The sequence below is a fragment of the Malania oleifera genome, chromosome 1 (assembly GCF_029873635.1).
Source record: "Malania oleifera isolate guangnan ecotype guangnan chromosome 1, ASM2987363v1, whole genome shotgun sequence".
In the NCBI taxonomy this organism is placed as follows: Eukaryota; Viridiplantae; Streptophyta; class Magnoliopsida; order Santalales; family Ximeniaceae; genus Malania; species Malania oleifera.
In genome coordinates, this window is record NC_080417.1 from 35,004,867 (window position 1) to 35,030,146 (window position 25,280).

General features: G+C 34.9%; 3 protein-coding genes across 3 annotated transcripts; all 3 read left to right on the forward strand.

Moving 5' to 3' along the window:
- Positions 1–5: 5 nt before the first annotated feature.
- Positions 6–10,419, forward strand: LOC131163901 (AAA-ATPase At3g50940-like). The gene is made up of 2 exons (XM_058120725.1): positions 6–1,539; positions 9,760–10,419. Exons 1-2 carry the CDS (start codon positions 514–516, stop codon positions 10,231–10,233), a joined length of 1,500 nt encoding a protein of 499 aa, XP_057976708.1. The 5' UTR covers positions 6–513; the 3' UTR covers positions 10,234–10,419.
- A 7,912-nt stretch (positions 10,420–18,331) lies between these two features.
- Positions 18,332–20,155, forward strand: LOC131157248 (NAC transcription factor 32-like). The gene is made up of 5 exons (XM_058111279.1): positions 18,332–18,658; positions 18,818–19,101; positions 19,202–19,291; positions 19,595–19,772; positions 19,989–20,155. The coding sequence occupies exons 1-5, from the start codon at positions 18,442–18,444 to the stop codon at positions 20,153–20,155; spliced, it is 936 nt and encodes a 311-aa protein (XP_057967262.1). The 5' UTR covers positions 18,332–18,441.
- Positions 20,054–21,268, forward strand: LOC131163909 (uncharacterized). The gene is made up of 2 exons (XM_058120737.1): positions 20,054–20,220; positions 20,480–21,268. The coding sequence occupies exons 1-2, from the start codon at positions 20,155–20,157 to the stop codon at positions 21,134–21,136; spliced, it is 723 nt and encodes a 240-aa protein (XP_057976720.1). The 5' UTR covers positions 20,054–20,154; the 3' UTR covers positions 21,137–21,268.
- The last annotated feature ends 4,012 nt before the right edge of the window (positions 21,269–25,280 follow it).

The following is a 25,280-nucleotide window of genomic DNA, read 5'->3' on the forward strand; positions in this document are numbered from 1 at the left end:
TTCATCATTTCAATGATATTTTCAGTAGTTCAGTACATACTTTAATCTCATAATAACATATACATATTTCATTTTATGCTATTCAATAATTCTCACTAACACATTTCCATATTTCATAGACACTCTTCACCACGTATCACTTTTTATCATTTTTCACATTTAAAAGAGAGGGCACGCGGAGCAGCCAAGTAGGGCACGAACCAAGGATATTTCAATTTCAAATGTAGCCCCAAGTCCAGCGAAGTCAACTGACGCCCAGCTCAAGAGGAAACTGCGTTGCTGCTTCTCCTTTGACTCCCTCTGCTCAGTGTTCTACCAACACCCACCATTCAAAATCCTTCGCAAAAATCCCCCACAGTACCCCCAGTGCTCCATTCTCCCCTCTACCTCCCAATTATCAATCCTTCATCAAGCCCCATTGCTGCTTAGATCTATATACATATATGTCCTCATCTAGCTAGTTCTATATATCCGTATATCTATCTATTTGCATTAACTGATTTGTTCCCAACCATGTCATCTTCCTCCGAACCAGCTGACAAGCTCGCCACCGCAAAAGCCGTCCTATCCGCCGCGGCCTCCTTTGCCGCCACCGCGATGGTGGCCCGCTCCGTGGCCCGCGACTTCCTCCCCTACGAGCTCCAAGACTACCTCTTCTCCGGCATCCGTACCTTCTTTGCTCGCTTCTCCTCCCAAACCACCCTCCTCCTCGACGAGTTCGACGGCCTCGTCCCCAACCAAATTTACACCGCCGCCGAAACCTACCTCAGCTCCAAAGTCCCCCACTCAGCCCGCCGCCTCCGCGCCACTAAACCCGAGAAGGAGGCACACATCGCCGTCAACGTCGAACACGACGAGGAGATCGTTGATGCCTTCGACGGCGTCCAATTCACATGGGTCCTAATTTGTAGGCAGGTGGAGTCCCGAAACTACAATCCCCACGACATCAACTCCATTCTTCGATCCGAGCAGCGATCCTACCAGATCACCTTCCACAAGAAGCACAAATCGAAAGTCATCGACTCCTATTTACCCCACATTTTGGAAAAATCGAAATCGGTGAAGCAGGAACAGAAGACGCTGAAGATCTTCACGGTGGATCCGGACAGCATGTACGGCAACATGGGGGACGCGTGGAAGGCGGTAAATCTGGACCATCCGGCTAGATTCGAGACGCTGGCGATGGACCCGCGACAGAAGGAGGAGGTGTTGGCGGACCTGGAGAGGTTCGTGAGGAGGAAGGAGTATTACAGGAAGGTGGGGAAGGCGTGGAAGAGAGGGTACTTGCTGTACGGACCGCCGGGGACGGGGAAATCGAGCTTGATAGCTGCGATGGCGAACTACTTGAGGTTCGATGTGTACGATTTGGAGTTGACGGAGATGAGGAGCAACTCGGAGCTGAGGAGGCTACTGATTGCGACGGCTAATCGGTCGATCCTGGTGGTGGAGGACATCGACTGCACCATTGAGTTCCAGGATCGGATGGCGGAGGCCAGAGCTGCGCAGCCGCCTGGCACGTTTCAACGCCAAGAAAATCAGGTTTGTTTCTCATCCGTCTTCTTCTGTTCAATATTTCTGTATAATATAATATCATGCTCTGCATCAATTAAATATCTGGTCATGAATATATTCTGGGGAATGGGTTTTCACTGTTAACTTTGAATAGCTTTGTGTCCCACTTCTGCTTTTAAGCCTTTAGACTCAATATTTTGGTTGGGCCAAAATGACAATTTTAAAATTTGGTAGAATAATTTTACGCTTTTAGTTTGTTAATAAGATAGGAAAACTCAAAAAGGCCCTTTCTATCAGATACGCATTATTACATATCATTATATGAACCAAACTATTAGCGTACAGTAACGATGCTTTAATTTTATTAACTAATCAGCAAGAAAACGTCATTTAAAAATTACAATTTTTAAGAAGTAAAAGTATGGAAACCGTGCAATAAATGATCCAAGCCTTTTTTCAGCAATTCATAATCTAAAATTTTGCCCTATAATAAATAAGTGACATTCATGCCTTGAATTTTATTTATAATCATATATTATTTATTGTTTAACGTAATTTTAACTCACAAAGTCTCAAGTTATAAAAAAATTTAGTAAGTTGTGATATGGACAGGGCCGATGAATAAATTAAACTGTATCTTATTAAAATTTATGCAATAAAGTACAGAATAAAATGGTAATTTTATTTCAAAATAAATAAAAAAAATTCATAGAATTAATGTATTAATTAATTCAAAGAAGAGGTGGGGTCTGGGCACAAGGGCACATGGCACGAGATTGGAAAGGCAATAAACATATGGGATCCGGAGATGTTCACAAGAAAAACAAAAGCAATGCCTCTGTTGAGTGTTGGGTCATGCTCTCTCTCTCTCTCTCTCTCTCTGTATATACATAACATTCATTAATTGCAGAAAATATTACATTTCAGATTTTATAATATCTAAAATGGAATAAGATAGATTGCTATTTATAACACACATTCTTTTTGTGTGTTATTAATTCCTTATATTATAGTTTTTTATTCGCAAGAATAAGAACATTACAAAAGTTAACAATTGGCGGTCTATATTTTGTTAATGTTTGATAAAAAATTAAATATCTTTTGAAAGTGATTAATATATATTGAGATAAAGAGATAGTGCATTGGTTGTGAATTTACTCATCATACCAATTTTTGTAAGAGATGTGAGAATAGGAATGGCAATAAGAATCATAGAAATCGTAGAAGGAAAGAGAAGGGATGATAGAGAAGGAAGATATTAAGGGGGAGAAAGGGAGAGAGAGAGATGACACTAGGACCTGTTTAGTGTGCTAGACTAATTGTATTATGTATGAAAATTGGTTGAGAGAAAATTATAAGATAATGCCTATTTATACTCATTGTAAGGCAAACTTGGAATGAAAATTAAAATTCAAAGTGCGCACAAATTTTAAATTGTTCGACTATAAATCATAAATTCAAAATAAGAATTTTAATCATAAAATTTAAGAGTTATCAAACACTAAACAACCTACTAATTATAGTTTACTTCTCTCCTTTTGGTCTCCTTATTGATTGGGTAGCCTTCAATTGCTCAATGATCGGGGCGACCTTTATCATTTGGTTGACCACTTGTTGCTTCTTAGATTTGACGATAAGTTGTTGGTCCTTAAATTTGGTGATAAGTTATTTGCCTCACCCGGTGACTTGGGAGATTACGATATGCATAGACGTGTTAGCTCCAAGACACAAACAAATGCATATAAATTAAAGATATGTTTTTGTGTGAACCTCAATGGTATGAGACCCTAATTAAGTTTAACTATTAATATAGTATCTTTTGATATTAGAACCCAAATCTCTAGTAGACTAAAATTTTCTTATTCCTTTATTCGAGAACATAGATTTTAGACCTTAAATTTAGATTTATGTGGATTTAAATAAAATATAATATATATATATATAATTATATTTAAAAAATTTTCAAAGTATACTTGCAATATATGCTTCCAACCAATACTTACATTTTTTTTTTGTAAAATTTAATGTTCAACAGTCGAGAAACCTTAAAACATCACAAGCCAACATGACGCAAGCGTGAAGGAGCACAAAATATCAAGCCTACTTGTATCCTCTCTTCTTCTCCCCCCCACCCTACCCCACGCCAACCAAACGAGATTCCTATGCTATTGACTTCAGTGCATCTTTGTGGATGCCTCGACTCTCTCCCTCTCTTGCCATCTGGAAAGGGAGAAATTTAGGTCCTTTAGGTTATATCTTCCCATCCAATGAAAATGAGGAGTCCCCCCCCACCCTTTTATTTTTATAATAAAATATTAAAAATACTTCGGTGGGAACTTTTTCCCTACTTTGATACATCCCAAAACCCGCGATGTAAGTCCAGCGAGTTTTTAAGGAAAACTTGTTAGATCCCAAAAACCGCTGGATGCAAATCCAGTGAATTTTTAAGGAAAACTCCTTAGATCATCCAACGAGTTTTAAACGACGAGGTTGTCGCTTATTTTCCCTCTCCCCCAGTGGAAGTGGCAATGGAAGTGATCTCTATTTTGCCAAAGAAGAGGGAAGCAGGGGGAATATTCCGGCAGGACTCCGAGAGGTGTGTAAGCAGTTGGGTAAGAGCCGCTCGGCCTTTGCGTCAGCGATGACAACGAGCAGGAGTGATGATTCGCTGATGCTGTAATGTTGCTTCCGATCTCGAGTGGGTTCTGTTAGGAACCTGTGAGCATCCAGATCAAAGTGACACTAAAAGATTTAACGTGGTTCAGTTACTATCGACCTACGTCCACGGAGCACACACCAAATATTCACTATCGCCGGAAAAATTACAATTCTCTCTCTCTCTCTCTCTCTCTCTCTCTCTCTCTCTCTCTCTCTCTCTCTCCCTCCTCTTTACTCTCTCTGAGCTTCTCACTATTCTACTATGTCATTTCTCAGCCCTCTATTTATAGGGCTAATATTTCAATCACAATTTAATTACAATTTAAACACAATGAATCAAAACATGGGAAGTTACAATCATGGGATTAATTTCACCACGTGAGATTAATTGCAACGCGTTTTCTGACTCAGCTCCATGAATGGATCGCGTCCCCAACTCAGCTCTAGCTTTCCTGGCTGTCTTCTGGCTCTAGCTCTAACAATCTCCCACTTGGAGACAGAGACGCCTCCTCAACCAGTATTATGAATAAATGATGTGCTCAAAACATATTTCTTCAGGCATGAAAACCAACTGAAGTTGAACACAACTTCAGCTTCTCTGTAGTTACCTTCTTCCTGTCTGCTCGATTCCTGCAAACTAATCTGATGGCTATCATTTTCACAATTGGTGTAAAAATGCCGGTGTAGTCAATCCCTTCCTTCTACTCGAATTCTTTGACTACCAACCGAGGCTTGTACCTTCTGGAGCCGTCATGCTCCTCTTCGATTTTGTACACCCACTTGTTGTGAAGGCCTTTGAGCAACTTCCACATTCTGTTGGAGGTGAGGGACTTCATCTCATCCTTCATCGCAAACTCCCACTTGCTCGTATCTGCCACCTGACATGTTTCATCATACATTCGGAAGCTGGAGTAAGTAATTAATATACCTTCTGTTTGGTATATGAGACTGAGTAGATCTCCTAAGCTCCGGAGCTGGAGTAGGAGATGGTGGTGCGAAGATCTGCTCCACTGGTTCCTCCACCTAAGGATTTTTGGTATTCTACTGTTGTGTCCCGACATATTCTGAGTGGACCAGTTCTAGTCCCTTCTTCTTTGGGACACGGGTGTTTATCTGGAAACTAACCCTCTTCTATTTCCTGACTATAAAATTCTCACACATGTCAATTTGTGTACTCCTCTAGGCAATCTCTGGCATGAAATGAGGCTATGGAGTCTAAGACCCAAGACTCCTGCTTGCTCTCCAAAGAGCAGATCAACATCTCATTATTTTCGGAAGCAATATTTGCTTTTTTCTTTACCCTCGTCTCATATTCTTTCTTCTGACTCCTGCACTGGTTCTTGTAATGATTAGCTTTTCCACACTTCCAGCACTCAATAATTTTTGTGCTCTGGGAACCTATGTCCTGAGTACCTCTGGGATTTTTGGATTTAGACCAACTGGGCTTAGATCTGTCGCGGTTGTTTGATTGTCCATGCCTGTTTCCTCTGCCTCGACTCTCCATGTTCAAGGATGAACTCAAAGTGGAGTCATGGTTCGACTGCATTCTGATTTCCTTCGTCAAAATCATGCTGACAACTTCATTGTATACAAGTTTCGATTTTCCTGCGGAGCTACTGATGGCAGTAACGACACCATTCCAACTTTCAAGCAATTGACTAAGAATCAGTAGAGCTCGAATCTCATTATCAAACGTTATCCCGACCGAAGCGAGCTGATCAGACAACTCATTGAAGTTATTCAAATGCCTGCTAAAATTTTCACTTGCAGAGATGCTCTTCATAAATATTCTTTTCATGAGATGTACCTTGTTTGCGGCTGAAGGCTGTTCGTACATATTAGAAAGCACATCAATCAGAGACTTGGTGGATGTTATATGCTTCATATTGAACGCCATAGATTTCGACAATGTCATTCTGATGGCTCCGAGGGCTTTTCGATCAAGCAACTCCCACTCATCCTCATTCATGGATGCTGGCTTACCCTTCAACAGTAAGTGTAATTCCTTTCCAAACAAATAATCTTCTATCTGCATTTTTCAAAACTTAAAATTATTTCCGTTGAACATTTCGATTTTTGAGCTCTTTTCATTTGACATCTCGATTCGCTAATCTAGAGATGAAATTAGTTCAAATGGATAGTGCGGTTGGATCTAGAATGATCGAAAACCCTAGAAATGGTTCAAGTTGCTCGAAAAATGGACCCAAAACGACTCCGAAAAACTTAATCAAAGTTTGGTCAAACCTTGGTCAAACTTGTTGACGTGGCAATGTGGGGCCCACTGATGATGTGGCAGTTAACGTTGCAGGGGTGTGGCCCACCTGCTGACGTGGCAATGAAGTCCACCTATTGATGTGGCAGTGGGGTCAACTTGTTGACGTGGCGGCTGACGTGGCACTCCTACCAACGTGGCACCTGGATGGCTGACGTAGCGCTCTGATGGTGGCTGACTCAGCAATGCTAAGGTGGCCGGGTCTATGCCTGTGGATCGGATTCGGTTCTCGCAGACTGGGTCTTGGGTTGATCTAGTATGAGTCAAGGTCCGGGTTGGGTCGAGGCTGACCAAGCGAGGACGACATGTGCAACGTGTGCGGCGCGTGAGGGAGCTGGTCACCGGTGCACGACCGGCGCGTGGAGAGGCTTCTTTCTCTGGGAAGGCGCGTGAGCCTTCGTCTGAACTTTGTTCGAGCTCCGGCTTGTACGATTCTTTTCGTTTCGGCGAGCTGAATGTGATGGTGGTTTCAAAACTTGGTTTCGATCCACTAGACAAAGCTTTGATTTCGAGATCACTTGCGATTTGGCTTTCCTGCTCCAATTGTGCTCTGATACTACTTGTTAGGAACCTATGAACATTTAGATCAAAGTGGCACCTAAAGATTTAACGTGATTCGATCAATATCGACCTACGTCCACAGATCACACACCAAATATTCACTATCGCTAAAAAAATTACAATTCTCTCTCTCTCTCTCTTCCTCCCTTCTTCCTCTCTGCTCTCTCTGAGCTTCTCACTATTCTACTGTGTTATTTCTCAGCCCTTTATTTATAGGGCTAATATTCCAATTACAATTTAAATACAATGAATCAAAACATGGGGAGTTACAATCATGGGATTAATTTCACCGCGTGAGATTAATTGCAACGTGTTTTCCAACTCAGCTCCAGCTCTCATGTCTGTCTTCTGGCTCCAGCTTTAATAGGTTCGTCTTCACCGGCTTTGCTGATGGGTTGTGAAGATAGGACGGAGGGAGCTACGTGAAAAAAGCACGAAGGTGTGGAGCGTGTCGGGGCTGGTGCCGGATCTGCAACAGATGGCCATGATGCAACAGCCAACGGCACCTGCGGCGGCGCCGAATGTAGCGACAAGCAGTGTCGCATTAGTGATGTCAAGATGGGAGCTCTTTGTTGGTTGCTGGTTAAAGAAGAAAAGGGATGGGGGTAGTAGATTGGGAATAAATAAATAATAATTTTTTTCTCTTTTTAAATAAAAATATATATTAAAGAATCAAAGGGGAGAGGGGGTAGTCGTGCTGTTGTGTGTCGGAGAGAGGATTGACTTTTCGATTGTCAATTTTAAATTAATAAAGCAATGCAACTTATAGAGGTGGGGATGGGTTTGTGCTTCTTTTGATGTGGGGAGAAGTTGAAGGTAAGGATTTTCATCCAAGTCTTATTTAGTTGTTCAATAAAGGAGAGCCACGTGTCCATAAAAAATAAAAAAACATTTCCTTTTTGTGTGGTTTCCTTTTTATCTAAAAAAACAATAACAAATATGAAATTACCTAAAAAATATAAATAAATTCAAAAAATCAAAAAAAAATTAAAAAATAAAAAACTAAATATAATTTCCTCTTTTTCATAAATATTGAAAATCCAAAAATGAACGAAAAACCCATTAAAAATCATTTAAAAACAAATTGAAGAAATTTTTTTCATAAATACTGATGAGATGCAAGTTTGGGGTGAGGTACTTTTTGTTCTCATATCTTTCATCTAATGTGTTATTATTTATGTTGTAATGTTATATTATTTCTTGATTTATACTATATTATTTTTAAATTTTGTTATTTATGTTGTAATGTTATATTATTTCTTAATTTATACTGTATCATTTTTAAATTTTATGAGGTCTTTAAAATTTGTAAAGACTCAAAAAGTTTTTTTTTTTGGGGTTAAATTCACATCTAAACTCTCAAGCATAAAAAAAAAAAAAATGAACACACACACAAATACATATATATATATATATATATATATATATATATATATAAAAGATATTTTTTGATTTTATTTTTTATTTTTATTACATTAGTATGTTATTATTATTATTATTATTATTATTATTATTATTATAGAATTACGATGTGTGGTGTATTAATGTACAATCAGTAAAAAGATCAAAATAATTTAGTCTAAAAAATAAAATTTTCACTAAAATAAGATTCCTATTATTTCTTTTGTAATTCTTTTATCCCATTATCCCATAAAATGTAAGATACATATCATGTTGGTTTTAACCTTTCAACAAATATGAGAATATTCATGAACATTTCATTTTCAAAAATATTAAATGTTTGTTAATTGTGAAAAAAAAATTAGAAAACAATAGAAAGGTATTTTATTAAATTTTCATATAAATTTAGAAAATTTAAACAATGAAATGTTTTAAAGATTTTTATAAAACTCAGATGAAAATAAAATTAATTTTTAGCTATAAATATTATTTATATTTAATGAAAAATAAAAATTTATTTTACATAACTAAACAAAGTCAGGAGGAATTTGAATCAATTAACTTTTAGATTTTGAATGCTAATTTAAATATGATTTTGTAAACTAATCATAATTTGAACATGAACCAATAATTGATAAATATAAATATTTAATTTTTAATATATGAATATATGTTATTTTTTTTCATTTTAATTTTTTAAGTCACATAATTATAATTACTTAATAAAAATAATATAATTTTTTATATAAAAAAATATAAAATTATTATTTTAATTTTTACACTTGAATGTGAGTTTATATCTTTATTCTCGTAAAAAATAAAACTAAAAAAGTATTAAAATATTCACTTATACCTCCCATGCATGTCTCCCATGTCCAATCACTTTGTGCCTCTTTCTCTCATCCACCATGCTAAACTGCAAGTTTTGCCTCGCTCTTGTCCACCATGCAAAAACTCGTTGGACCATCAGCGAATTTTGTCCAATCAGCTTTTGCCTCTCTTGTCCACCATGCAAAACTTGCTATCGAAGTAAGAAATAAAACATGGATTTTATTGGATTATACATGGACAGTATCATGTGACACGTGACACTCATTAATTGATATGTCTTCATTAGATAAGAGGGTCTAATACGGAATACCATTAAGCTAGTCAATTTTTACAACGTTTCCTCTTGACTTCCCTATTGGCTCGCAACCTAAGCTCATTTAGGGAAAAGATTACCGAATTGTGATGATCCGTTTAGCCACAATAAATTAACATGACTTGAAATTCTTCAATCATTTCAACAAATAAAAAATGTTTGAATGCATGAGAAATTGTCGTTGGGGCGTTAATTAAATTAATGATCACAGGTGACACTGTCAGGGTTGTTGAACTTCATAGACGGGCTGTGGTCGAGCTGTGGGGATGAGAGGATCATAGTGTTCACCACCAACCACAGAGAGAAGCTGGACCCTGCGTTGCTCCGCCCTGGACGCATGGACCTCCACGTCCACATGTCTTACTGCACTCCCGCAGGCTTCCGCCTCCTTGCTTCCAACTACCTTTCCCTCTCGCACCACTCTCTGTTCGAAGACATCGAGGCCTTGCTTGAACCGGTGGAGGTGACGCCGGCGGAAGTCGCCGAGCAACTCATGAAGAGCGATGAGATCGATTCAACGCTTTCGGGCCTCCTTGAATTTCTGAAATTGAAGATGAAGGAAAAGGAAGAGGCTAAAGCCAAAAGGGCCGATCAAGAGTCGGCAGCAGCCGTGGCCGTGGACTCCGCCCAGGAGAAAAGTACTTCGAAGGATGATAATGCGGTGGAAGAGAAAATTGTCCGTTAGTTTAAGGAGGTGTTTGCTTAAATTTATATAGATTTTGAAGAAATGAAGTATAAATTTGGCTTGAGTTTTTTCTTTTTTTAATTCACACAAGCTCAAACTCAAATTTACTTCTTAAAATTTATGTTTCCAAAAATTGGAATAGGACACATGTATAACAATAAAAAGATCATACAATTGGAGAGTTAATTGTTATTTGCTAATTTAAATATTCAAAGGATTAGGATTTTAGAAAGAGAATGCCAAATCTCCCTCGTAAGATGTTGATGAGAGATGCATTAATTTTGAGCTAGTTTAACATATTTAATTTAGTAGTATATAAATTAATATTAATGATCAATAATAATTAAGTCATGATCCTAGCTGTGCTGGTTTAATATATTTAATATTCTCCTAAATAAAGTTGGAAAAAAAATGCCGAGTTTTAAATAAATTATTAGGTACATTGAATCTACCATGTCGTTCTAAACTAACCTAATAATTAACTTTCTATCCAAAACAATTATAAAATTGTCATGATTAATTAACTTCCTTCCCATAAATATTATGTAAAAACCTATAGTTAATATAACTATTTAGCAAAAGAAATAAGTTTAAAGTGTCAAATCAATTAATAATTTTAGTAGATTTATTTCTTGTGAATTGGAAAAGTATACCTTTATTTAATAATAAATGTTACATAATTATTAAGTTAATTTTTCATATACCAATTAGATATTCATAAAACAATTCAATTGTATGATTATTTAAAATATATTTTAACATTTTATGTAATCTTTAATTATAAATTTTTTTATGATAATGATAAATAGTATTCTTGTACTTTTCATACAAAAGAAGTATAATTCATTTAAAAAAATAATATGATAAGTTCAATAAAAATAATCGCTACATGATAACATGTTTTTATTTTTTTAATATAAATTGAATATAAAATAATGACTGAATGCTTAGTCCTACAAAATTAGGGAGGGAGAGAGAGGATCTCTATCTGTCGCAACGTTCCAGAGAAGGGTCTGGAATGGGGAGGGATAATTGATATTGAAAATTGATCAAAGTCGTCACTAACCTATTATTTACCTTGGGGCGGTTAAAATACATATTTAATACTCATTGATTGGTCTCTATAGGCCAAGGAACCTTTAGTCTCAATCTGCTTTTACCAGAGTCGAGATCGGAAGTTTAGTTTGTGAGGGGAATATATTAGCATCCCTTACACACCAGTTCTACAAATAGTACCTAATTAGTCATGAATAATCCCTAAATAGAAACTAATGATCTTTAATTAACCCTTTTTAAATAAACAACTAAATAAATAAACAAACAAATAAATAAAATAAATAAATAAATAAAAATTAAAATAGAAAAAATTAAAAATCAATGTGCGATTAGGAATGTCTAATAACACCTTTAAATGAGGAAATCTTGTTAGATAAACCTCTCTCAGAGCTAATACAGGTGAGGTATGAAATACCTCTTTACTCATTTTGAAATCATTGGGATGCACCCACATAGAAAATCAGGTAAAATCATAAAATTTTGAGAAAAAAATGTTAGTCTTAGTGACTACAGTATCCTAATCTAGTATGTTTTGATGATAACAACTCATATGTGATCCTCAAGTTAAGTAATCTTTACACATCAAGTTTAGTACAGGACAATAGGACAATACTAAAGCAAGCATGAGACTAGGTGAACCTTGATGAAGCATGATCAAAGCATACTCAAAGAAATACCTAAGCATAACCAACTGAAGCTATGTAAAATCTCTTATATATATTATGGGTTGTGTGTGCGGTAGGAATACTTTGTGTAACTCTTGTAGTTGTGATTCTAGCAAGAGTTTGAGCAATTGCATATGCATATAAGATATCAAAAATGAGTTTTCAAATGCATCTTCACACACAAGATATCTTATAATCAAATGAAAGTTCATAAGGACAAGTATTAATTATCATTATGTATAATATCTTTCTTGTACACTAGTCCTAGATTGGTTTAATTCAATAAAAAAATATTTAAGTATGAAAAATAGGGCAATTAGTCGACTAATTGACCCTATGCGTCGACGAATTAAACCAGTATCTAAATGTGTTTTTCTGCCCAGGTAATTAGTCGACTAATTGGGGAATTCTTCGACTAATTGAGGCAACTTGTCAATGAATTGGGTTATGTAATTTTTAGTGTATTCCCAAGAGGGCGGGTGAATTGGATATATTAGAAATCTAGGTCACTCTTTGCCCTAATTTTTTTTTTTTTTTTTAAAAACTACGACCAGTAGCCTCAAGCCTAAGGTTTTTCTAAACAATATAAAATCCCAAAAATATTTAAGTATGCAAATATTCAACACATATACAGTAATCACAAAAGATTAAATATAAGCATGCAAGTATTGAAAAAATAAAGAGTGAAGGGAAAGAGAGTGCAAACACAAGATTTTTACAAGGTTCGGTTGTACCGACCTATGTCCTCGCCTCAAGCCAACTCACTTTAAGGATTTCACTATACCACTCCTTAACAAGGCGGAGACACCTTTTTACACACTCCTTCACTCAAGTGGAGCCCCCCGTTACACACTCCTTCAAGTAGGGTGGAGTCCCCCTCTCCAAACGATACCTCACTCCTGGCCCGATTCTGTACCTGAACCATAAATACAAATGATAATGAAATTTTTGCGTATAGTAAGTTGCTTCTCAAAAAGTTATGTTGTACAATGTAAAGCTATATGCACTCTCACAAGATATGATTTAAGTTCAATAGAGTTTTAAGGTTTCCCTCTTAAAAATATTTTGAAATAAGAGAGTAGATGTTAATAAATGATCTTTAATGTAAGATATAAATGCACAATAAATGTTCCAAAGATCTAAGACCACCAAATGATTTCTCCAAAAACGGTTTTCAAAAATTGAGCGTAGGAGAAGTAAAGGTGTTGCTCTCAAAATAATTTTTTGCAATGTAAGAGATTAAATGAGTTCTTGAATCTTGCAATAGAAATGCTCAAAGATCCACTAGCAACAAATGGCTTCTCCAAAAATATTTTCTAAGAAAAGAAGTAAGAGAAACTATATATTTGCTCTCAAGAAGATTTTTGCAATGAAGAGTAGAAGAGAGTAAAATCCTTCTTTGTTTTTGAAAGGATGAGTGAAAACAAAGTTCAAATATTTGAGAGTATAAGCAAGATTAGCAAAAAAGTTGTTCAATGAGCTTTGAGCAAAGTATTTATAGGCATTTTCAAATTCTAGCCGTTAAGTGACCATTTGGCCATTATTAAAATATTAAATATGAATTTTTATGACCGTTTTTAGGTCAACAATAGCATAACTCGAGAGTTTCAGTTGATTGACATAGGGTCCGATCAACTGACCCAAGGCAATTTTCCAAATTTACGAGGTTTGGTCGGCTGGATCATGATTCGTTTGAATGATGAGAATGATGGTCGACTGGGCTTCAAGGTTTAGTCAACTAGGCCTTTACAAAAATTCAACTTTGGCCAAGTGGTTTGGCCGGTCGTCTGGGCTTAAGAGGCTGGTCGACTGGGCCCTTTATAATTTCAAAATTTTCCCCTCTTTTGACCTCAAAATCATTGCAAACCTTTTTGTATGAGTTTATCACTTTAAGAAAAAAAGGTTTTCCATGAAAGGATTGATTCCCTAAGATCATTCTATGGTTAATATTGAGCATTAGACTAGATCAAGCAAGACATGTGTCGGCCCGGGTGTGCGTCTAGAGGGGATGAATAGAGGTTTTTCGCGGACAATAAGGATTGCTACAAAATAAAAATTTTGGCAAGCAACAAGTGAAAAATATCACAATAAATGACAAAGCTAATAATCCCAATAAATAAAAATATGAGGGAGAAAGAAGCTCAATACAACGATTTAACATGGTTCGGCTTGAAGCTGCGTCCACACTTTAGCACCAAGTAAAGGATTCCCAAATCCACTATGAATCTCCTTTCAAATCGGAGAAGCCTTTACAATAAGGGTACACAACCCAGTTGCTCGCCAATAGCTACACCAAGGTGTTCACTGAGAAGCACCTTTCAATGGTTCACAAAGAACGTCTTGAGAGAGTGGACGTAAACTGGCTATCTTTCTTCCCTTTCTTTAATTGCTTTTACATCGTGTGGTTTGCTTGATTATTTTAATTGCTTTAACTTCTGTATCAAACATTTATTTTTCGTTAAATTCAATTCACCCTCACCCTATTGGGTTGCCTTTGGACTAGTAAAAACTTGAGACTTCCTCATTGGAGCTCTTGGTTCAAATTCTGGTAGGGGTGGGAAGGGATATGAAAAATAAATAAAGGTCGGATCATCATCCAAATTTAACACATCTAGGCTCCACAAGATTGATTTATATAAGAGGACCCTCACAATACTCTTATATAAAATTTCATAAATCAATACTTTCTGATTTGAATTTGAATTTAAATAAATTAAAAAAAAAATCAATATAATTTTATATTACATTTTATCCAAATCTATACGTGTTGGGCTTTTGTGGAGCCTAATTGTGTTAAATTTGGATGATGATCCAATCTTTATTTAATTTTATAAAAAATACTATCTTAGACTTCCTCATCTAAGATAGTATTTTTCTAATTAATTAGTATTATTCATTTATTTATTTTAGTATATTTTTTAAAAATTTAAATAATATAATTACATTATCATGTTTATGTCATTGGTTAACTTGAACTAGTTAGATCAATTGGAGCAATTAACTCGAGAACTAGGCTTAGGAGAGCGATTCACTTGCCAATTTGATTTTCTAAACATGATAACTAACTAATTTTTCTCTAACTTAATAATTTATGAATTGATGTTATTTTCCTAATTTATTTAATCATAATTGAATGTATGGGTTAAAATGTCATGCTATTATGGATAAAAAATATTTTCTCACATTTACTTAACGTTTGACTTAAATAGCAAGAAGTTTTTTTTGCATATGAAATCAAATCTTGAGTTTCTTTTTTTTTTTCTTTTGTAATCTTTTGGAACTCAAGGGCGGAGTACTCTCATATTCTGAAAACTTAGGGAGCATCAATAGGTTTTACCCAAAAAATTTAATTTGAAAATTTCTCAAACCAAGCTATTTCCATCTTGGTATATTTAAAAATTCATTATTTTCAGGAGTTTTGCATTTGTTTTTTCTTTTCATGATTCATTTTTCTTCAAGCAAGAATTCTAAAGTAATGAAGGCAGCAAAAACAAAATAACAATAACAATAATGAATACATAAATTATTTTAGGTCTTATATTATTTCAATAATAAGGAAAATAATTTTTATCCTTTTTTAATATACAAATAATAACAATAATGTGAACAATAAAATTAAAAAAACTGATTTATTTTTTTATGGATTTTTCACAATAATAATAATAATAATAATAATAATAATAATAATAATAATAATAATAATAAAACCAAAAGAATATATTTCTGTTTTTAGGGATATTTCATGCACAATAATAACTACTCTTTGGATTTTTTTAATTAGAATTTACTATTTTCAGAAGATATAAGATTAACATACTGAAAAAAATAAAATAAAAAAAATAAAAAAAGAGATCCACATGTATATAAAATAAACTGATAAAAATTTTATCAAAAATTTTTGTTTTCTTCAAGTACGTGGGATTGCCCTTATTTTACTGGAAAAAGTTATTGATTTTTTCCTAGTAGGTTATTTGATTAAGATTTTTTTTTCTAAAATATTATAAAAATTTAAATATACATATTCTTATTTGGGAATTTTTTTTTCTTCGTAGTGTATGTCCATATTTAAGAAAGTCTTTTTCGAAATATTTAAGAATTTGTCATTCTAAAAACATACTTGATTTTATTGAAAGTTGATGATCTGGATTAGAAAGAGCATAGAGATATAAAGGGAGGGCTTGTGAATAAAATAAACTTATTTAAAAGTTAAATTTTGAATGGGTGCACCGATAAAGATTAGATTAATGAGAAAGATTTGAATTTTAATAATAAAAGGAGATTTCATATATGGCTACCAATATAGAGAGATAAAAGGGGGAGGGCTTGTGAATGAAGCAAACTTATTTAAAAGTTAAATTTTGAATGGGTGCACGAATAAAGATTAGATTAATAAGAAAAATTTGAATTTGAATTATAAAAAGAGATTTCATATATGGCTCACCAATATAGCTTCCCAATGATAATTGTCAAAGCATACGAAATATGTAGATCTCTTTTCGTATTGTGAACGAGTACCTGGACTCATTTCCTCTCAGCTGTCGCTTCTCCCGTCTTGATCATGAACTCATTGTGCATTATCTCATTAAGAAAGTTGCTGGCAGTCCTTTGCCTCCCAATAAAATTCTTGAAGTCACTCTCTATCAACACAACCCTGCCCACCTCACTGGTAATATATATGTTTGTATATTTCAAAAGTTTCTTCTTCCTGTATACTCTTCTAGTCATTTGTTATTAGTTCATTAAATTGCTTTTGAATTATATATATAGATGCATACTTAATTGGGTTTCCATGGACATATATGTTTGCAGAGAGGTATAAGAACAGTAGAGAGAAGGAATGTTTTTTTTTTTCTCACGCCTCGAGATAGGAAGTATCAAAATGGGTGCTTGCTGAATCGAGGGACAGGGGATGGATAGGAAAGTGGGGTATAGGAAAGTTTTGGTGTACTATGAGGGAAACCCTCCCATGGACAATAAAACTAACTGGGTAAATGCACGAATATAAGATTAATGATGGACCCATGAACAAAATCGAAAAGCATCCAAATGACACAAGGGTATGTTTTGTGATTATTATACTCTTCTATTTTATAATAGTTCTTTTACAAAATCTTATATGGATGAAAAGGAACTTTCAAAAAAATCATTGATGAAAAAAAGGTTACTAAATTTGTAACCTCTCATTATTTCATTAAGAGAAAAATAATTCAAGCCCTTTACAAAGTCTATTAAACATATACATATATATATATATATATATATATATATATATATATATACACACACACACACACATATAATAATACATTATTATTGTTATAATTAAACTGCCTGCTTTATGGCATGACCAATGTTTTACTTTTTAGAATTTATAATTGAATTGGTTACCTAAATAAGGCTGCTGGTATTATCTTAGTTTTTCTTTTTGCTCGGTTTGACTTTTAATCTGTGAATGTCTTGGGGGAGTTACGTGGATGCAGAAAATAAAAAATGATATACATGAGTATTTTATATTGCATTTTATTTTTATAAATCAATTAAATTGTAAGGCTTTATGTGCTCTTTAAATTTACAAATATTATTTCCTTTGAATGGCAATTTATTAATAAAATAAATTTTTCAAAACTTCAAAAATAACGAATCTTGTAATTGAAAACATAAATTTTAAAATTTAAATTTATATTTAAATTAAATACAGTATAAAATTAATTAAATTTTATCTAAATTTAAGATTTGAAATTAATAATATTGCTGCTTTTTAGAAAAAAAATTATTATTAAAAAAAATTATGTGTATTTTTTTTATTTGAGATTTGAGAATATTTAGGTGTTGAATTTTGACTAAATCGGGGGCCAATCTAACACGCCGCCTTAGTCGGGCCGCTGCCCGGAAAGCGCGGAGCCATCATTCTGCGAACACGTGGACAATATAGTGGCTGGAATTAACGGGTAGTTTACTCGGGCAGGAGCAAAATATCCGATGTTCTCCCCGGCGGAGGGGGGTGGGGGGGGGGGGGGGGGGTTGGCAGTAGTAAATCTTTAAAGTATTAGGAAGGAGTGGGAAAAATTGATATAAAATGAGAAATGTATTGTCGTGCAAGTGAACTATATATCAATCAAAAATGTTCATGGGCAGTAGTAAATCTTTATTTTATTGATATGCTTGTTATTCCTTGATAAATATTATTATCCTCAAAAATTAAGATTATTCCCAATTCAAAATTTAAGTTCAAATCCAATTAAACTTTTAGATAAGTTTATCAGCATAGAACCCCTTACTTAAAATTTGTACTTTTAATTAACTACTGCTCTATTTATTCTCTTGATATTTTCTTTGACTAACTTCTATCTTTTCAAATCAATTTGCTAAGAGAAAGAGAAAGAGAAGGGAAGATGTAGAGTTCTGATCAGATCCAAATAATGTAAGCATAAGTAGGCATCTCCAAGTTCCTAGAGATGCATTTCTAATTGCATACTAACTTCCCAATATGGAGGTCATCTGCAACCGCAACGACGTCAATTCTCAACACATTTCCAATGGTGTAAAGGAGTACCTATGCTCGTTCCCTCCCGGCTATCGCTTCATTCCCCGTGACGATGAGCTCATTGTGGATTATCTCCTTAAAAAACTCATCGGACAACCCTTGCCACCTAACAAGATTGTCGAAGTCACTCTCTATCAATACAACCCCGCCCATCTCGTTGGTACGTATGCACCCTACATGTGTTTGTATATATATCTATGCAAGAATTATATAAGATACTCTTCTTGAATGTTCTTTGGTTCTTTTCTTGATTAAATAATTCTTTTTCTTTTTTTCATTCTATCTTTTGGATTAATTTACATGAACACTACGCACACAGAGAGATATATGGATGACGGGACTAAAGAGTACTATTTTTTCACGCCAAGAAAAATGAAGTATCAAAAAGGGAATCGCTCGAGCCGCTCAACAAATGATGGTTATTGGAAGGCTACTGGAATCGATAAACTCATTAGACATGGCGATATAGTGGTGGGTTTCAAGAAAGTTCTAGTCTTTTACGAGGGAAAAGCCCCCAAGGGAATCAAAACCAATTGGGTAATGTATGAGTATCGGGTCAATCACACCACACCCGACACAAGGAGGGCTCAGAATGAGATGCAGGTATACGATGAAAATAACTTTTTTAAGAAAAAAATGGGTGAAAATTTATCTTCCTGTGAATCTTAATTGTCTGATTGATTTTTTGTTCTTTTGGGTGCAGTTGAATGACTGGGTTTTATGCAAAATTTATAAGAAAAGGGAAAAGTCTGATGGCAGCATCAACAAGAAGCATACTGAATACGATGATATGGTATAAGTAAATTTAGACGAACTAACAGTGCCCCAACTTTTGCCCATGCATAATTAATAATGATTCTTCATTAATTGCTCCACTGTTTTTTCTTGATAGTATCTATATTAGTGACTGTCCTTACTTTTCGCGAGAAAAAATTATTTTTTATTTCCAATAGTTTATTTGAGTGAAGAAAAAAAATTTAGAATGTTTTAAGATTTTTTTTAAGATATGAATTATTAGTTTAATAAAATTTGATATTCTTAAATATCACCAATATATCTTCCCAATAATAATTGTTAAAGTATATGAAATACGTAGATCTCTTTCAGTAGTGTGGACGAGTACCTGGACTCGTTTCCTCCCGGCTATCGCTTCTCCCCTCTTGATCATGAACTCATTGTGCATTACCTCATTAAGAAAGTTGTTGGCGGTCCTTTGCCTCCCAACAAAATTCTTGAAGTCACTCTCTACCAACACAACCCTGCCTACCTCGCTGGTACTATATATGTTTGTATATTTCAAAAGTTTCTTCTTCTTATATACTCTTCTAGTCAATTGTTATTAATTCATTAAATTGCTTTTGAGTTATATATACTTAATCGGGTTTTCATGGACATACATATATATATATATATATATATATATATATATATGTAGAGAGGTCTAAGAACAATAGAGAGAAGGAATGCTTTTTTTTCACGCCTCGAGATAGGAAGTATCGAAATGGGCGCTTGCCGAATCGAGGGACAGGGGATGGATACTGGAAGGCTACTGGAGCTGACAAACCAATCCATCATGATGGTGCAACGGTTGGGTATAGGAAAGTTTTGGTCTTCTATGAGGGAAAACCTCCCAAGGGCAATAAAACTAATTGGGTAATGCACGAATATAGGATTAATGATGAACTGACCAACAAAATCGAAAGGCATTCAAATGACACGAGGGTATGTTTTGTCATTATTATACTCTTCTATCTTATAATAATTCTTTTATAAAATCTTATATGGGTTGAAAGGAACTTTAGAAAAAAAACCTTGATGAAAAAAAGCTTACTATATTTGTTGTAGATAAAAAAAAAAATAAAATTATTATAGCAATTTTTAGCTATTTCGGGGAACCTCTCATTTTTTCATTAAGAGAAAAATAATTCAAGCCCTTTACGTAGTCTATTATATATATTAATGCATTATTATTGTTATACAGTTGGATGACTGGGTTTTATGCAAGATTTATGAGAAAGGGGGTAGAACAAGTGGTAGGACCGAGGAGGAGGATGATCAGGAAGACGATGAGATGAAACAAATGGAACCGAATGAACCAACCAATGCTTCAGCCATTACCGACTATGGCACCGCGAGTACTGCTTCAGCCATTACCGACCATGGCACCGCGAGTACTTCTGCTAATGATACAATACTGGATGATAGTTTTGTCGATGCGTTTGATTTTGATTTTGATTTTGATGATTCAATACTGGATCATAATTTTGATGATATCCCAGGGGATGTCCTCACGGCACCCACTATTATTGATGATCGTAAAGGGCCTAACGATCAATTTTTTGCGCCCTCCTATCATCATGAGCCACTCGGAGAAGCACCCTTCGACGATGGTATTCATAATAATAGCAGTTGTTCTTATGCTGCTAATTATAATATCTCTGGTAATATGGGAATCCCCAGAATGGAAGCTGAGCCAAATAGTGTCGAACAAATGTTGACGGAAGTAATGAGCAGAAGCCGTGCGAGATCAATTCAAAAGCAGAGACTGCAGCAGGAAATATGGAACATTGCAAGACTTGAGAAGCAGCTTGATGACTCTAACTTATTACATTTTCATGCATCCACATTCAAATTTTGATACTGTATAATTTGCTAGCATTGAACCCTGGCCTCTGTTGGCTTTATTTATTTAATTAGGATTTTTTTTTTCGCTAGTTGGATGTTTCTGTGTTTAGCTCTTGGCAGCAAAGATGATAGTTATTGTTTCTTTTCCTTAATCTTTCTTGGGTTGTATATAGCTTTGTATATTACTCTTAACAGCACCATCCACAATTTTCCTGTGAATAATTAGAAGTGATAATAAAATTCTTTCAACCATTTTTTACTATCAATAAAATTGTTCAACCTAACATATTAGTGTCATGCCATTGGTTTTTGGTTTAATTGACGGTAAAGGGACAAGAAACCCTTTTGAAAATTTTAAGGGAATATTTTGTAACAAAAATAGAGGGTTAAGGGATGTAACTTGTTTTAGATTCCTTAAAAAGACAATAAAATTAAAAGTAGCTCTGTGTCAAAAGGTTTAAGTTCTCACAGCTTTGGTTGACATTGTGATGAAAGTAAGCCTTTGTGATTGACACTACACATAACATACGAGTCAACATCTTGTGTTAGGCATGACATCACTTTAGCCATGACATATCCCAAAATGAGTGAGCGTCATACATCAAGGAGGCCCTTTGAGTATTCCCGAGTTAACCATCCATGCATGCCAATTGGAACCAACCACGTAGTAACTCTATCAAAGACCACGACCCTAACTATGTTCATCTCAGACCATATTGAATAAGCAAGTCAGTACCTATATAATGCTCCCTCCTTAGCAACATAGCATGCCCATTCAAATGCCACAATATAACCCATGACAAGCCATTTCATGATATTGCCTTGGCAGATGAGTTAACACCACATTGTACCTTGAAAATGTCAAGATAATCAAGGGTTGACACATAGTTGTCGCAATGTCCCGAAGGGTCACCTCTAATATGAGGGGGTGAATCTTTGAGTCGCCTCAACTAGGTGGTGAATGAGGTTGAGAAATGGGCAAATGTATGTCCATGGAGCCACCGCCAACTCACTTTATCCTAGATGAGGTTATAGTACTTAATTAATTATTATTAGTTTATCGGTCTCTAACTTATACCTAAGTCCGAAGAAACAGATAGTCAAGCTCTACTATACAAGAACCAAGTTCAAGAGTGTGGTTACGGAAAAGAAATGTACGAAACCCGCCTACACATTCATCTTATGATGGTACCAAATTGACCACGCAGTATCTTAAGTTGAACGGCATGATATGCAATTAACTCCCTTTAATTTAGATTACTAGCCTTTAAATATTAACTTCACTCCTACCCCATTTGAAAGTCCTTTCAAGGACAAGATTTTCACCTCACCTTGGAAATCTAAAGAGATGCAAGTGCCCCTCTTGCTAGATTTCCATTGTTAGATTAGTTTTTGAAATTCTCATGCTGCTTAATTTTTAATTTGTTGAATTATCATCCATTAATTATTGAATCCACTCATGCCCTATTTGGAAGTTTGTTGAAGGATATAAGCTTCATCCCCCCTAGGAAATTTGAAGAGTCACGAGTGTCCCTCCTTAGATTACTATCATTAGATTAATTAAGTGTTTTATTAATTAGAATCATCTAATTGTCTAATGAGACCTCTAAAAAAGGGGGTCCCACTAGATTTCTCCCCTTCAAACTTTAAGTGAGGACTATATAGTCTTGAATAGTTTGATTTCCATTGTAGGGGACACATACACCCACAAGCACATGCACATGCAAACTAAGAGACATGCGAGCTACTTGTCAACACATCCCAAACTGGGGTTGGATGGAATCGCCTTGACTCGAATGGAAAACTGAGAGTGTTTGATTGTTATTAAAGGTCTTAAAAAGTTTAATAGAGTTTACACTAACTTGTTATTTCCCAGGTTTGGTTAGATCATCTAATTACTACAATTTTTTTGTCACTAAGCTAAAGCTAGGTCAAGGAAGTATGTAGTCTTAGTATAACATAGGGTTGGGAGTGGAGTTATGTTAGGGGACGATATCAGCAACCCCTATGCACCTGTACTAACAAACAATATTCGATTAACTTATGATTACCTTTGAATTCAATTAGTCAATACTTAAACTCCATTGTCAAAGTATTTAATGGTCTTTTCATGAAAACAAAGGAAATAATAGCATAGTGCAAAGGGTGCCTAAGAACTATCCCCTCGTATATGTACAAGATATGACATTTCCACATCTCTTATGTATCTTTCAATTACTAGGGAATTACACTCGCATACACGTGGACATGCAAAAGATATAGGAGTTTTACAACACAAAAGATCAAAACTAACAAATTAAACATCTATTTTAAGCTTTTCGCTGCAACAATAACAATAAGACTATTGTTAATTTTTTAACACCTATGCAAACCTTTTGTACATACCACAACAAAAAGTCAGTATAATAGACAACACAAACACCTTTAAATATGTGTAAACCACCCATATGCTCACCCTACATGCATACACATTCATACCTCTATGTTCATGCAAACCATATAAGTACAAAATGACATACACAGTCATGTATGCATCCATACTCATTTGACGGTCATGCATACATTACATAATAACTCACCTCTATGAACTCATATGCATGACCTAATGCTCTTACTCCTCTATGTAATATCCATGCATATATGCACATGCACCCAATCATACAATCATGCATAAAAATACATATGCCATGCATCCAGACATTCATGCACATGCATATGACCATACATGCACATATAAATGTACTTATGTGATACCCACATTCATACAAATCTATGCATCATTTTGTCCATGCAAATACATCATCCATGCACCATCCTATATAAATACATGCATATGCCTATATATATGATTATACTCAATATAAAAAATTAGGTTTTAGTGACGAAAGTATTAGAACGTTTTTAATTTCGTCACTAAAAATGCAGTATTAGTGACACCATTGCTAATATTTGTACTATTAGTAACGAACCTAAAAGCATCACTAATACTGTTGACCTCATAGGTCATACCCGGTTTTGATAATGACAAATACTCAAGTATTTGATGACTATCTAGTTTGTGTGCAGGCTTATATTAGCAGATAAATTGATGGCTCATGAAGTAAAGCCTAAAGACGCTAAAGATTATTTTATGTTATAATTTATATTATTATTCAATTCGGGTTTGTAATAGTAATAATAGGAAAAAAGTCTATAATAATCTTTGCATATCATGCATATAGGTTTGTTGTAAGCTCATAGGCCTTAGAAAGACCTTAGGTCCCTACACAAATGCACAAAATAGTCCCCATAATCACTTACATTATCAGGGAATAGAATTGAAATAAATTGGACTAAATAGGCAAAATTGTGAGAGGTCAGGCAACCGAACCTAATGTGTTCAAAACACCTCGGGCGCCCGAATCATGGACCGTTCAACATATTGACTTGAGTTCGGCAAACTGAACTAAAATGCACATACCGTCCACGGTCAACCGAACCGCTGATCTGACCTTTCCCCACCAACTCGGTAGCCTAAACTTCAAGGTCAAAATGGCCTCTAGCAACCAAACACATGAGTTCGGTTAATCGAACTCTAGATAAGATGACTGAAACGCGGATAGAATGGAAATCGCCTCAGTTCAACAAACTGAACCCTTTCTCAGGCGACCAAACTTCAAAAAGTAACTTTTCATTGTCTTTGTTCAAGTGACTGAATCGTGGTTCAGCCACTCGAAAACTCTCAGGTTGTTTTATTTTTACCTCGGTTAAGCACGGTTAAACGAGGTTATTTTTTATAAATGGTTTTAAAATAATTGTAATAATGCCCTATGAGTCCTTAACGGTTATAATTTGGGCTACTTCTATATAAAAGGCCTCATTTGTGAAGATTAGCAGGTGATTAGAGAAATCATTAGCAAGAAATCCTCTCAAACTCAAAAAACTTATTTTGCCCATTCTAATTCAAATCCTTTTATAAACTCATTCCTTTGATCAATCTTAGTATTGTGAGAGTTCTTATTGTGTTATTGCTTTGTTATAGATTGCTTAATACTCTTTATATTTTGGTTGTTGATTGTTATTGATTTTGGAGAGTTAAGCAAAGAGTTAACCCACAGATTTAAATTTGATAAATCTTGTGTTAGGAAAACTCAGTAGCTTGAGGATCTTTACATTGT

Bases quoted from the DNA above. Each gene is read 5' to 3' on its own strand.
- LOC131157248 (XM_058111279.1), top strand. From the start codon at position 18,442: ATGGAGGTCATCTGCAACCGCAACGACGTCAATTCTCAACACATTTCC. The intron at 19,292-19,594 runs GTATAAGTAAAT...TGAAATACGTAG, and splicing joins ATACTGAATACGATGATATG to ATCTCTTTCAGTAGTGTGGA. The intron at 19,773-19,988 runs GTACTATATATG...GCCTCGAGATAG, and splicing joins CAACCCTGCCTACCTCGCTG to GAAGTATCGAAATGGGCGCT.
- LOC131163901 (XM_058120725.1), top strand. From the start codon at position 514: ATGTCATCTTCCTCCGAACCAGCTGACAAGCTCGCCACCGCAAAAGCC. The intron at 1,540-9,759 runs GTTTGTTTCTCA...TAATGATCACAG, and splicing joins TTCAACGCCAAGAAAATCAG to GTGACACTGTCAGGGTTGTT.
- LOC131163909 (XM_058120737.1), top strand. From the start codon at position 20,155: ATGCACGAATATAGGATTAATGATGAACTGACCAACAAAATCGAAAGG. The intron at 20,221-20,479 runs GTATGTTTTGTC...ATTGTTATACAG, and splicing joins GGCATTCAAATGACACGAGG to TTGGATGACTGGGTTTTATG.